The 14,956-nt window shown below is 40.2% G+C and overlaps 1 protein-coding gene across 1 annotated transcript in view; it reads right to left on the bottom strand.

The window, feature by feature from the left end:
* Positions 1 to 14,956, bottom strand: part of ggcta (gamma-glutamylcyclotransferase a) — a 17,201-nt gene extending 2,245 nt beyond the window's left edge. The window contains exons 1-2 of the mRNA XM_026232479.1: positions 14,720 to 14,956; positions 9,265 to 9,410 (exon numbers count right to left, since the gene is read on the bottom strand). Of these exons, the coding sequence (XP_026088264.1) occupies positions 9,265 to 9,410; positions 14,720 to 14,830 (257 nt within the window). The 5' untranslated portion in view covers positions 14,831 to 14,956. The remainder of the gene's footprint in view (positions 1 to 9,264; positions 9,411 to 14,719) is intronic.

Raw genomic sequence — 14,956 nt, 5'->3', positions numbered from 1 at the left:
ACTTTTAGGACACATACATTTTTGCTATTTCACAAGAGTATTTAAAAAAGCATTTTATCACTAAAATCAGCTAAAAGTCAGGGGTAGTCAAGAGGACTCCTAAGACCAAATCACAAATCATCCTAAAATGGCTGTTGTCTGGAATCAGCCTTGTAATCTAAACATCATGTCCTGATATTCATGTTTAAGTTGGGCAAGAAATAAAATATAATGAACCTTTATAGCCAATTCCACAATCAAGTGTATACATTAAGCTTGCTTCAAAGAAGATACAGTATTTTAATTACATTAAAAAACAAGTGTTTTCTGACTGTGGACGCGCCATCAGAGAGAAACAGAGTGTTTGTTTGGTTAACGTCAGTGTTGGGGAAGCTACTTTGAAACTGTAGTTTAATAAGTAACAAGCTACTCATAAGTTAAAGTAGTTAAGCTTCTCTTCTGAAAAAGTAGTTAGCTATACAAGTTACTACTAAAAAGTAGCTTGCTACATACATACAGAAAATATTTTTTCCCACAATGAAGTATAATACAAAATAACTGAACAAGCATTAATGAGGAATGTGTTTAGTAAAGTATTTGGTATTAAAAATAATAATAAGTGCAACAAATGTAACATTGCAATAACAAAATGTTAGTCACTCAAAAAATAAGCACACATAAGCATTTTCTCAAAGATACTGTATGACAGGTGGCTGTATTATGGCATGAAATAATACTGAACAACTGCTCACATGTGGCACTGACAGGGAAAGCACAGGTATGGTTCAGGGCTGCATAATTTGGGGGGAAAAAATCTACTTGCAATTTTTATTGCAATTTGTGATTTGAAATTTTAATAAATAAAAAAGCAAATACAAATGAACAAGAAATGTAATTAGATAATAAAAATTAATGTTTAGATAATAACAATACTTATTTTATTTTAGAGAAAACTTTTTTTTAAAACTGCAGGGTTACTTGTTACCATTCAAGCAGCCTATAGCTGTACATCATATGCTACTGTTAAAATAAAAATCTTTGAAAGTAATTTAATTATTTTTATCAGGAAGTATGTAAAATCAAAAACTAAATTGATGTCTTTATTATGGAATATGAGACTTTTTAGCATGCACTGTGGGAGAAAAAACTCCTGTACACTTATATTCACTGTAGAGAAATCATATGTTTACTTTAAATGTCCCTATAGAGAATTATTATTTTTGCTATTTATGGCCAAAATAGGACTAAGTGCATATTACTGAGCATTAAACACATGTAATGTCTGTTTCATTCATACTGCATGCCAGAAGGCTCCATGGCTCTCCAGGAAATTCCTTAAATGTACAAAGACATCCAGCTATCACTGTGATGGAATAAAAAGAAGACAGAATGGCTTGAACTTATTAAACATGAAAACAGTAAACACACGGCGCAGCAATATATTCGGTGCATCCGAAATCGCGTATTGTTTGAGTAGGTACTCCATTTGAATTTACTTCATTGACCGAAAGTCAAAGCAGCATTACGTCATGAAGGTGTGGACTTTAGACTTTATATATTAAAGACAGCTGGAAAAATTTAACTTCACATTTTAGAGTGAGTTCTAAGGAACATTAAATTGCTTTTTGAGGTTAAAAATATACAATTTCTTTCAAAGATATTAGACTGGACAGAAATTGAAATCTAAAAATAATGCTAATGCACACTAAATACAGTTACGCAATGCCTATAACATTAATAGGTAATCCAAGATGGTGCTGAGCATGGTGGCCGTGTTGCGAGCTCGGAGTAAACTTTGCAGTTTTTAGTTTGTTTTACTTGTTTTTTTTGTTGTTCTACGTGGTATACGACAGACACACGCTTCTTAGCATAGTACCTACATTGCAAAACCCAAATCGGACTTTGAGTTCATGAAAGCTGGAGCCTTGTTTACACCGCATCAGAGCCCTTTGTCTGGGCTGCATGGGCGTGACCGAGGAAACGCCGGTGGAAAAGAGGGAAGAGAGCCGCCGTCCTTGTCAGACTCAGATGTCGTCCCCTCCGACCTCCTCTCCCAACCATTTTGCTGGCTAACGTTCAGTCACTGGACAACAAACTCTGTGAACTGCGGGCACGTATTTCATACCAACAAGAAACAAGGGACTGCTGCATTATTTGCCTCACAGAAACCTAGATGTTTGCAGAGGTTCCAGACTCAGCCATTGAGCTTATGGGGTTCTCCATGCACCGTTCGGACAGAACGTAAAAGCCCACAGGGAAAAGCAGAGGTGGGGGCGTTTCTTTATCAACAACTTGTGGTGTGATGAGAGGAACCTACACTATTAAATCCTTCTGCTCCCCTTATCTGGAATTTCAAATGCTTCTGTGTCCACCATTCTGGCTACCGAGGAAATTTACAGCAGTCATAATCACAGCTGTTTACATTCCCCCTCAAGCCAACACAGACCAGGCACTGTATGGGAATATAAGTGAGCAGGAAACCACGTACCCATATGCAGCGTTTATTGTTATGGGGGACTTTAACAAAGCCAACTTCAGAACAATAGCATTAAAATATTTTCAACACATCACCATCAACGCGCGAGGTGATTGTGCACCTGGACCACTGTTACTCTCCTTTCCAGGACGCCTACAAAACTCTCCCCCGTCCACCTTTCGGCAAATCAGATCGCTCTTCCATTCTGCTGCTGCCTGCTTGTAGGCAGAAACAAAAACGGGAAGCACCCGCCCTCAGGACAATTCAATGCTGGTCGGACCAATCAGACGCTATACTACAGGACTATTTTGATCACGTGGACTGGGACATGTTCTGGGCAGCGTCTGATGACGACATAGAGGAGTATTCAGAAACTGTAACGTGTTTCATCTGGAAGTGTGTAGAAGATGTAGTGCTAACAAAAACAATCCGCATTCACCCCAACCAAAAACCGTGGATTAACAGCGATGTTCGAGCAGCCTTGTCAGCGCAGACATCCGCTTTTAAATCCAGGAACACTGATAATCGCAAACAAGCCAGTTACGATCTCAGGAAATCCATCAAAGCCGCAAAAAGACAATACAAAAACAAAGTTGAAGAACAATTTTCAGAGGTGTCAAGTAACGAAGTACAAATACTTTGTTACTGTACTTAAGTAGAAATTTGGGGTATCTATACTTTACTTGAGTAATTATAATTTTACTTCTACTCCTTACATTTTCAGGCAAGTATCTGTACTTTCTACTCCTTACATTTTAAAAATAGCTTCGTTACTGCTATTTCATTTCGCCTTGTTTTCATTCCGGCTTGTCATCATTCAAAAAAAGTAGTATAAACATATACCATTCCGACACCCTATTGGTCTGTACGCGATCCATCGCACCTGCACGTGACACAAATCACATCACAGTCCAGCCAGGACATAGACAGTTTTGGGTTCGTTTATCAAAAAATATATTTCTTAAAAGTAGGGTTGGGTATGGAACCGATATCCGATCAACTCAGAGTCAGTCCGCTTAAATTTCACATGAAACCAGCGTCAGACCGGTCTCCTCCCGTCTTTCAGCGCGCTCTACAAAATCTAACCCTTAACACATATGAACGAACACATACTTTAATTACACTTACTTAAATATACTTAATTTAATCATACGTACTTTATACATACACTACTGTGCAAAAGTCTTAGACACGTTAGTATTTTCACTTAAAAGAATGGTGTTCGGACAGTTATTTATATATTTTGCTGTAGTGTGTCAGTATAAAATATCAGTTTACATTTCCAAACATTCATTTTGCCGTTGTCAGACTGCTTGTGCATTCAAAACCGCACTAGATTATTATTAAAATTAATGGCAAACTGATATTTCCTACTGACACACTACAGCAAAAGATATAAATAACTGGCTTAAAACCCTTTTTGGGGAGAAAATACTAATTTTTCCATAAGACTTTTGCACAGTACTGTATTTTAAAAACGACATTGTTGCTATAAAAGAATGACCATACAGTAATTCACAGAACTGATTAAAGACAGTGACAGACAGCACTCATCTTAACTAAATATCAGAGTGAGTGACAGAGATACAGCAGAAACATTATGTGTGGTTCTGTATTAAATAATGACCCAGATTGTGAAATACATTTATTAGCCTTAGATTAAGGGAAGCACAACTTGCACAACAAGCTATGGATTTATTTTAAATATTTGTAATGTTCTTTAAAGTTATCCATAGTTTTTTTGTGGTTCTTTTTTTTTAAGTATCGGTTCAGGCACCGTTTAGGAGCCGGTACCGTTTTAAAAGTATTGAAAAGGCACTGGACCCTACTTAAAAGTTATTATTTCTCACTGGCTCATTTACCAAATGAGTGCTTTTTCTTCGTCCTCCACAAATTAAGCTACTGTAGGTAGTTCGGTAGCGAGACGTTTTAATAAATTAGCGTTTTCGATTGACGATGCGATTGACAATGTTGTGAGAAGAAGGCTATACCAACTTTGTAACTCGTTACCCCCTGAACACTGGACATAGCAGACGTATGTACCAAATACAAGAAGCTATCAATCAAGAAAGTATCAGGATTATGATTTCTTTTTCAGTTTTAGTTTTTGATTAATCACTTGGATTAATCATTAATTTTGAAAGCACTATCATGTTTACTGTAAATAGACAACCATACAAGTGTAATTGTTACTAAGCCTGCACCAATGTTCTTGTCCATTCCCCTCGCAGATTCCTGCAGCTAATCATGGATGTACATTTACATTCCATTAAAAGTTATTGATGACAAGCCTCTGAAATTTGACTTTTTGCACTATAACAATACTTATTGGCAACTAGTCATCATATCTCTAGTCCTTTAATGTATTTGCATTGTACTAAAGTGCGTTCATTTTAAATGGGCATATATGCGGCTGAGGAAGACCTGAAGGTCGAAACGTTGCTTGATTAAATTCCTCTGGAGCAGTAGTTTTCAGTGTTCAGACTTCACTTCTTTATTTGTCTATATCATTCAGTTGTCTTGCACCTGCGTCCTAATTGGATGTTTGGGATGTGCACACCATTTTTGTATTTTCATATATGCGGCTGAAACAGGAAGCCTAGTGCATCCCAAATTTTTCAACATGAACATTTTAATATAACATTATAGTCATTATGGCCTATGGCCTTTAGAAAAATGTTTTTTTGAGGAGGTGGGGTAGTTCACAATAGACCCCTGTGGTGCGGCCTAAGCTTTTGTTCTTAATGGCATTTTTTTTCCCCTTACATTACTTTTACTTTGATACTTTAAGTAGTTTTTTAAACCAGTACTTTTACACTTTTACTTGAGTAAAAAGCTTGAGTTGATACTTCAACTTCTACAAAAGTCTTTTTAAACCCTAGTATCTATACTTCTACTTGAGTAATGAATGCCAGTACTTTTGACACCACTGACAATTTTACACCAACGATGCAAGAAGCATGTGGCAGGGCATCAACAACATCACAGACTTTAAAGGGAATAAACCAGCTTCTGTGAACATCGCCGCCTCTCTACCGGATGAGCTTAAAAATGTTTATGCTCATTTCGAGGCTCACAACCCCGCCCACACAGATCGCACTCCCGCAGCTGCTGAAGATGTGAGAACACTCTCCGTCTCTATCGTGGATGTAACCTGATCCATCCAACAGCTAAATATCCATAAGGCTGCGGGTCCCGATGGCATCCCAGGCCGTGTGCTCCAAACATAAGTATTCCAGCTAGCTGGTGTTTTCACAGACATTTTCAACCTCCCCCTCTGTCTGTCAGTGGTTCCTTCCTGCTTCAAAAAAATCTACAATTGTGCCCATACCAAAGAAACACAAAATCACATGCTTAAATGACTGGAGGCCCATTGCTCTCACACCAATCTTCAGCAAGTGTTTTGAGAAACTCGTCAGAGACTACATCTGCTCTGTGCTGCCTGCCTCATTGAACCCGCTACAATTTGCATATCACAGCAACCGTTCTACAGAAGATGCTATTGCTTTCACCCTACACACTGCTCTCTCCCACCTGGAAAATAAGAACACCTATGTGAGAAAGCTGTTTGTGGACTACAGCTCAGCATTTAACACCATAGTGCCTGCCACACTTGTTGCGAAGCTCCAGACTCTGGGACTAAACAGATCTCTGTGCAGCTGGATCCTGGACTTCCTGACAGGCAGAAGTCAGGTGGTCAGAATGGGCAACAACACTTCATCACTGCTGTCCCTCAACACTGGTGCTCCTCAGGGCTGTGTCCTCAGCCCACTCCTGTACACACATGACTGTACAGCCACACACAGCTCCAACGTCATCGTCAAATTCGCTGATGACACAACGGTGATAGGCCTGATCACCGACAACGATGAGAAGGCCTACAGAGAGGAGGTGAGCACCCTGACTAAATGGTGTCAGGAGAGCCACCTCTCAATCAACATTAACAAGATCAAGGAGCTGGTGGTGGATTTCAGGAAACAGAGCAGAGAACACACACCCATCACCATCTACAAAACACCTGTGGAATGGGTAAGCAGCTTCAAGTTTCTTGGCGTTAACATCAGTATCTCACCTGGTCTACACACACTGATGCAGTGCTGAAGAATGCACATCAGAAGTTTGGAATGAGCCCCAGCATCCTCAGAACATTCTTCACATGCACTATAGAGATCATCCTGATGGGCTACATCACTGCTTGGTTTGGAAACAGCACCGCTGGAAACCGTAAAGCTCTGAAAAGGGTTGTGCAAACTGCCAGCCACATTATTGGAGGTGAGCTTCCCTGCCTCCAGGACATCTACACCAGGAGGTGTATAAGGAAAGCTTTTCCCCTCAGGCTATCAGACTAATGAACAGTGAACAGTCAGAACTAATACACCCTACAGCATACTCCCACAATATAGTATGCCACACACTGCACTTTAACTCCAACAGTTCAACACTGGACTATACATACACACTGCATTTAATACAATAACTTAACCGTTAACACTGGATACCATCCGATGCACATCCATGACATTTCTGTATCCAGTTCACGTACACTCTGTTGCACCTTAGCATATTTTTGTGCGTATACAGTGCCTTGCGAAAGTATTCGGCCCCCTTGAACTTTGCGACCTTTTGCCACATTTCAGGCTTCAAACATAAAGATATGAAACTGTAATTTTTTGTCAAGAATCAACAACAAGTGGGACACAATCATGAAGTGGAACGAAATTTACTCGATATTTCAAACTTTTTTAACAAATAAAAAACTTAAAAATTGGGCGTGCAAAATTATTTAGCCCCTTTACTTTCATTGCAGCAAACTCTCTCCAGAAGTTCAGTGAAGATCTCTGAATGATCCAATGTTGACCTAAATGACTAATGATATAAAATAGAATCCACCTGTGTGTAATCAAGTCTCCGTATAAATGCACCTGCACTGTGATAGTCCGAGATACTGTTGTGGAGAAGTTTAAAGCCGGATTTGGATACAAAAAGATTTCCCAAGCTTTAAACATCCCAAGGAGCACTGTGCAAGCGATAATATTGAAATGGAAGGAGTATCAGACCACTGCAAATCTACCAAGACCTGGCCGTCCCTCTAAACTTTCAGCTCATACAAGGAGAAGACTGATCAGAGATGCAGCCAAGAGGCCCATGATCACTCTGGATGAACTGCAGAGATCTACAGCTGAGGTGGGAGACTCTGTCCATAGGACAACAATCAGTCGTATACTGCACAAATCTGGCCTTTATGGAAGAGTGGCAAGAAGAAAGCCATTTCTTAAAGATATCCATAAAAAGTGTCATTTAAAGTTTGCCACAAGCCACCTGGGAGACACACCAAACATGTGGAAGAAGGTGCTCTGGTCAGATGAAACCAAAATCGAACTTTTTGGCAACAATGCAAAACCTTATGTTTGGTGTAAAAGCAACACAGCTCATCACCCTGAACACACCATCCCCACTGTCAAACATGGTGGTGGCAGCATCATGGTTTGGGCCTGCTTTTCTTCAGCAGGGACAGGGAAGATGGTTAAAATTGATGGGAAGATGGATGGAGCCAAATACAGGACCATTCTGGAAGAAAACCTGAAGCTGCAAAAGACCTGAGACTGGGACGGAGATTTGTCTTCCAACAAGACAATGATCCAAAACATAAAGCAAGAGCTACAATGGAATGGTTCACAAATAAACATATCCAGTTGTTAGAATGGCCAAGTCAAAGTCCAGACCTGAATCCAATCGAGAATCTGTGAAAAGAACTGAAAACTGCTGTTCACAAATGCTCTCCATCCAACCTCACTGAGCTCGAGCTGTTTTGCAAGGAGGAATGGGCAAAAATTTCAGTCTCTCGATGTGCAAAACTGATAGAGACATACCCCAAACGACTTACAGCTGTAATCGCAGCAAAAGGTGGCGCTACAAAGTATTAACTTAAGGGGGCTGAATAATTTTGCACGCCCAATTTTTCAGTTTTTTATTTGTTAAAAAAGTTTGAAATATCCAATAAATTTCGTTCCACTTCATGATTGTGTCCCACTTGTTGTTGATTCTTCACAAAAAAATTAGTTTTATATCTTTATGTTTAAAGCCTGAAATGTGGCAAAAGGTCACAAAGTTCAAGGGGGCCGAATACTTTCGCAAGGCACTGTATATTTTTACATAATGTGGAACGTGTACATTCTGTGTATAGTGTATAATGTGTAGTGCTAACTGTATGTATGTACATATTGCGTATAATGTGTGGTGTTAATGCAAGTATGTCTAATAATACACTGTGTGTACTGACTATATGTATGTGCATATTGCACATTTTCACGTTGAATTCTGTATGGTTATATGTTAGTTGTTTCTGCAATTTCAAAGAATTTCACTCACCAAGGCACATGTGCTGTGGTGATGTGACAATAACAACGTACATGTTTGAATTTTTTAATAATAAGCCATATTTGAGATTAAACGATTTGAGGTCGAATGAACATTTACCTCGTTCTATGAGTAAATGACTGACAGAGATCCATCCCCTCTCAGCCAATCACTGCGGGCATAGTGAGTAAGATTGATGATATCATCTATAGCAATGAGCTCTTAGATTAATTCTCTTAGATTGAGATTTATCCTCATTCCTCAATAAAGGTTGGGCTCAGCAGCTTTGTGTATAGTTAAGAGTTTCCTCTTAGAACCTAAGAACTTTTACTGCTATATGGGAGACCTCTCATAAATATAAGATAAAACATTTTGTGAATATGGCCCCGGATCATTAACACAAATGATAGAGTGATTTTGGGAGACATCTCAATCACAGCAGGTGATCTCACCTGTCTAAACTGGGCAGGTTTTGGTTATCTATCCTCCACACGACTCCCCAAACCTCGTCTCCTTCGCTCTCCTGTATGGTGGCCACTCCACCGTGCCAAGCGCAGTTAGTGTGGTCACCCGAAAGACCGAAATTCAGCCTGTAGTCCTGAGAAACAGTACATCACTTACAAGACAGTCATATTTTCATGTATAACTTAACAATAGGATTCCTAGGGATGGCACGGTTCGGTTCGGTTCGGTTTGGTTTACCACACACGGTTCGGCATGCGCTGGGACCCCGGTTCAACTTAAATCTTACAAAGTATCTGTAATATGGTTTGCTATAAATAACACGTTAAACAAAGAAGGTTCAACTAATATATGTTTCTGTTTATGCATGCGCATTCTGGATTCCCAGACATAAATAACGTGGACAAACCATGCACCCTTGTTCAATGTGAAAGACTTATGCTGGATGAGCATAAGTATGAGCAGTCATTTATTCCGTCATCACCGGGTGCTGATAGCGGGCGAGCACAGATGAGACCTGAACGTTGATAGCTGTTTAAACTAAACTCAGTTAAGCTTTGTCAGTTTAAACATTTAAGAGCCAGAGGACGCGAGCACGTGCGTGCAGTGTTAAGATTTGTGAATGCGCTCATCCGAAGCATGCAAACCCGCGCCTCAGAACGCACGCATATATAAGCTCTCTCTGAAGTATTGTGTTTCACAAGTTCACACTTACATATAATTAGCTGAAGTATTGAAGTGCATATTTGGCGTGCTGTCCGGGGAAGTGGCTCCGAGCCCGGGAACTCTAGTGGAGGAGATGGGGTGGAGGGGGGATGCTGATAAACCATCAATGGAGACACGTAGGCTAATTCAGCTGTATTTATACCCTAAGGTTGATTATCTTAAGTGGCTCCACCTGTGCTAATTAGGCTAAGTATCTTACGTGCTCCTCCCGAACCTTGTTATGAAACTACATTTCATAAGTTCACACTTAAATATAATTAGCTGAAGTATTATAGTGCATTTTTGGTGTGCTGTCCGGGGAAGGGGCTCCGAGCTCGGGAATGGCCCGAACCTAGAGTACCCCCCAAAAAGCAATAGCGGAAAGGACAGCAGCCTACTAAGCGTTGAGATCTGGCGGGGGTTGATATTTAGAAAGTCAGCTGGGTGGCAGGTCGGAAGAGCCTATGTATTCCAGTGGGAGCAACTTTACCTATTTGGAGAGATAGGCCCTACCGGCTACTTGTATCGGACTACGTGATTTGGGGTGCCCGGTCGGGAGGGCTCGAGCCGTTGCACAACCGGAGCACCTCACTGCATTGGAACGGATAAGCCCTACCAGACGATAGCGGAGGAGCAACGTGATTGGATAGCCCGACCAGGAGAGCCCGAGTTGCCTCGACTGGAATAGGTCACGGTGTTGGCGTACAGGCCCTACTGGCTGATGAGCCCCTGCTAGTCAGTTGGCAACCAGGGCAGATAACTGACCGAGAGAACCCATGAAGCCTCCGACTGGAGATCAAGATTCAGGACGATGGACGTGTAGGTCCTCTCAGTTGAGCAGATAAACAGGCTTTTGGCTGCCGACAAAGAAGACTCTTGCAACACCCGACGGGAGATCAATACTCACGGCATCAGATGGATAAGACCTGTTTGTGGGCAGCAAGAAAAGAAAATCCAACCGGGAGCACTCTCGCCGACATCTGACTCGAGCACAATACTCAACGGCATCAGACGGGTAAGCCTCGCCGGTCGGGGAGCGAGAAGAGGAAAACCCGACTGCGCGGGCTCTCGCAGAATCCGATGGGAGATCAGGACTCAGAACATCAAGCGGGTAAGCCTCCCCAGGCGGGGGGAAAAGAGACTCTTGTCATCGTACAGAGAGTACTGTCACCCGTTAAACAAGAACGAAAAGTTAGGTGGCCGTTAGACTCTCGCCGACGTCCGATGGGAGCTCAATAGTCAAGGCACCGAACGGGTAAGCCTCGCCGATCATAGAAAGGAAAAGGTAAGGTTGTCTAGCCGGGAGGCTCTCACCGACGTCCGATGGGAGCTCAATACTCAAGGCATCGAACGGGTAAGCCTCTCCGGACGTAAGACGGAAAGGGTAAAGTTGTGTTGCCAGGAGGCTCTCACCGGTGTCTGATGGGAGCTCAATACTCAAGGCATTGGACGGGTAAGCCTCGCTGATTGTAGGAGGAAAAGGTAAGGGTGTGTGGCCTGGAGGCTCACGCCAGCATCCCGTGGGAGCTCAATACTGACGGCATCGTATGGGTAAGCCTTTTTTGACATGATTATGGCAATAACATTAATTGCAGTTATGTGCTATTCACTTCCAAGCAGTTTCTAAAGATATTTACTTACATGCTTTTCATATTATAGTCCTAGAAAGGCAACAGAATTTTTACTCACACTTGCTGTCCTGCGGCAAAACGAGGGTTGTGGTGTATTAGATAAATTCTAAGCGATCACGTTAGTAAATGGTGAAACATGTCCCTAAATAAATTGGTCCTGCCAGAAAAATTGCATGAAACTTATGTCTGTGTGAGGTTTAAACATGCACGGTAAGGCAGATAATATCTTTGGACATTTCAGTGTGGATGACGACTCTGAAACAGGGACAATGCACAAATAAACATTAAACTTGTTAAACAAAGAATATGTCTTGGGCCAGGTTATAGCAACAATTGCTAATTTCCACCTGTAGACTCTGTGGATGACGACTCTTGAAAAAATGCCTTGGCTTCGTGGTAAAAAAAAAATGGCATCGTCATCCAACAGAACTACGTCATAACCTCATTTAACAAACTTTAAGCCACCTTCCATGGCACACGACATTTGGACACGATTGTCACATTTCTCCCTTTAGGCAGTCGTGCAGAGCTTTCAAACTGGTCTTGCAGCAACTGTTACCTTGGCATGTTCACCATGGGAAAATTAATAATTTTAATGAATATAATGTATAAATACATAGTCACAAATCAGATGACCCCCAAAATAAAACAGTAGGTTTTATGGGGCTAATCAAGTAAATAATGGTTTAATAATTATTTCTCCCATAATTATTATAAACCACCATTTTACATAAATAGTGTTTGAAGAATAATGTTAAAGTTAACAAAATATAGGTAATTCTGACCTCGCACCGATAGATTTGATTAGAATACATCACATCCGGTTGGGCATTCGCATACCGTCTAGTCGCAGAAGTTTTTGAATGCATCCGAGGCTCAAACCGTGATCGGGATGAGTATGTGATCGGAACTCCATGCAGCTCCCGCACTACTTTCTAGCCGTGAACCTGTATTTAGCGTCTTCACCTGAAAATTTATTGATTACGACGCGCGGTCTGTGCCGCTAGAGGAGGCAGCCTCAAACTGTGCCTCGGCCGGAAAAGCCGCGGTGACATGCTGAGCCACGGCGGGTAAGAACTGAGGTGTGATTACAGCGCTCGAGGAGAGCCCAGTCTTGATCGGATCAATCGTGGTGTCGACCGAGGCGAGCTCGGGCTTTGCACGGTCTATTGGCCAAGACGGGTGCAACTGTGTTGCGTTTTTGTATGGTAGACTTATCAGTGCAGTCATGATCTCCATGGCTGCCATGAGATAATTCACTGGAGGAAAAAGTTTGCGCGGGTGGCCGTCATCCATGCCGTCATCAGATTTGGAAGTCGCTCAAAAGGCTTGTTCGCGGTTGTGGCTTCAGTCGAATTCAATGGGGCGTGGTGGTTTATGGGATGAGTAGTTCCTGCGCTCGAAATGAAAATATGTACACAGTCTTGTACCTTTGACTTTTTTTGGATTTTGTCTTAATTTTTTCACTTGAAATGATATGTTATATGCTTATGAGTTCAGCCGTAGCTGGTTATCCTCACACATGCTCTAAAACTCTTTATATACGGATTTTTCCGAAAGTCAATGGGAGAAATTAATGGGAAATTTACTTCCGGCACCAGAGCTCTCTCGGGCTGTGGGCGGGACTGTGATGCTCTATAGCCTATAATGATAAGGTTACAATACGAAGGTAAGTAGCAACGTAACTTCCGTGATGTCCCCGATGTGCGGGGCGGGGCGGGTCAAGAAATTTTACTTTATTTGCGGGGCGGGTCAAATAATTTCATAAAAGCGGGACCCGCGGGTTGGAAAAATCCCCGACCCACGCATCACTACTGCACAGCAAGCGTAATGTGACAGTCTTAATATTAATTTAACAGCAACAACAAAGAAATCACTCACTGCTCTTGATTAAAAAGCTTTTGTAACATTAATAAAGAACAATCTTTAATTTGTACAGTCAAATATGAGATGCTGTTTTACATTTGATAACTTTATAAAATTTTCAATACATATACAATTCAAACTAACGCTAGACCTCCCTGAACAAAAAACTGAAAATCACTATTTATTTTATTTGTATCTTTACTCTATTGTATTTATTTGTGTTGTTACTCATAGTTACATAGATTTTTTTTAAGTATCGTTTCTCCATAAACATACCAAACCATACCTAAACCTTGACTCTAAAACCGTGAAACAAACCGAACCTTGAAAAAGTTGAACCGTTCCACCCCTAATGATTGCCATATTTATAGTGTGTACAGTGCATTCTAATATAGTTTATAGAGTACTATACCAGTACATGTCTAAAACATTCTGTTCATACCTTTTTTATATATAAAAAATAAAATTAAATACAAATAAAAATTATACGATAAATTATATATATATATATATATATATATATATATATATATATATATATATATATATATATATATATATATAAAATAATAACTGAATAAAACAAGTAAACAACCTAGTAAATAAATAATTAGTGCTATAATGAGGGGATTTTTTTTTTTTTTATTATTATTTTCTAAATATTTAGGCAGCTGTAATATTTTTTACCCCACAGTATATAACCCTTCCTTATTCAATAAACTATATATAAAAAAAAGAGTTTTACATTTCAGGATGGTGGTCCCTTTCATCTATAAGTTTGGAAACACCTAGGCCAGCCTTACACAAATGTATGCGCGTAACACTTTAGAATAATGGTCCATTAGTTAATGTTAGTTAATTGATTAATTAATTAACATAAACAAAAAATGAACAATACATTTATTACTGTATTTATTCATCTTTATTAATGTTAGTTAATGAAAATACAGTTATTCATTGTTAGTTCATGCTTATTTCCAGTGCATTAACTAATGTTAACAAGCACAACTTTTGATTTGAATAATGCACTAGTAAATGTTGAAATTAACAACAAATCCTTTTTTGTTACTTTAATTTGTGATGACAGTAGTGGTCAGTACCAAATCTTTACACATTTATTGTAGTAAGACTCACAAGCACAGTTACCATGTTAAAGTAATCTAATTTTGTCATTCTATGGACTTTATCTCCATTCATTGCCGATTATTAAGGTAATCTTCAGTCACATAAAATGTTTGTTTACCTGGATTCTTCCGACGCAGTGAAACACAGCTGATGGGTTTTTTAGCTGCAGTCTCTCTTTCAGTAAATTACTGCCATAAGCGAAGTACATGAAACAACCGCTGGATGACATTATGCTAACGCTGTGCCTTAAGCAACGTAAACGCAAATGAACCTTAAAGAAAAAACCCTGACGGCTTCCATGCCCTTGGAAACAGACAGCTAGCTAATGGTGTCCGATTCGCTAAGGAATCATTCT

Source organism: Carassius auratus, chromosome 44 (genome assembly GCF_003368295.1).
Source record: "Carassius auratus strain Wakin chromosome 44, ASM336829v1, whole genome shotgun sequence".
In the NCBI taxonomy this organism is placed as follows: Eukaryota; Metazoa; Chordata; class Actinopteri; order Cypriniformes; family Cyprinidae; genus Carassius; species Carassius auratus.
Note: the sequence above shows the minus strand (reverse complement) of the source record. Positions and strands in the feature narration are given on the sequence as shown.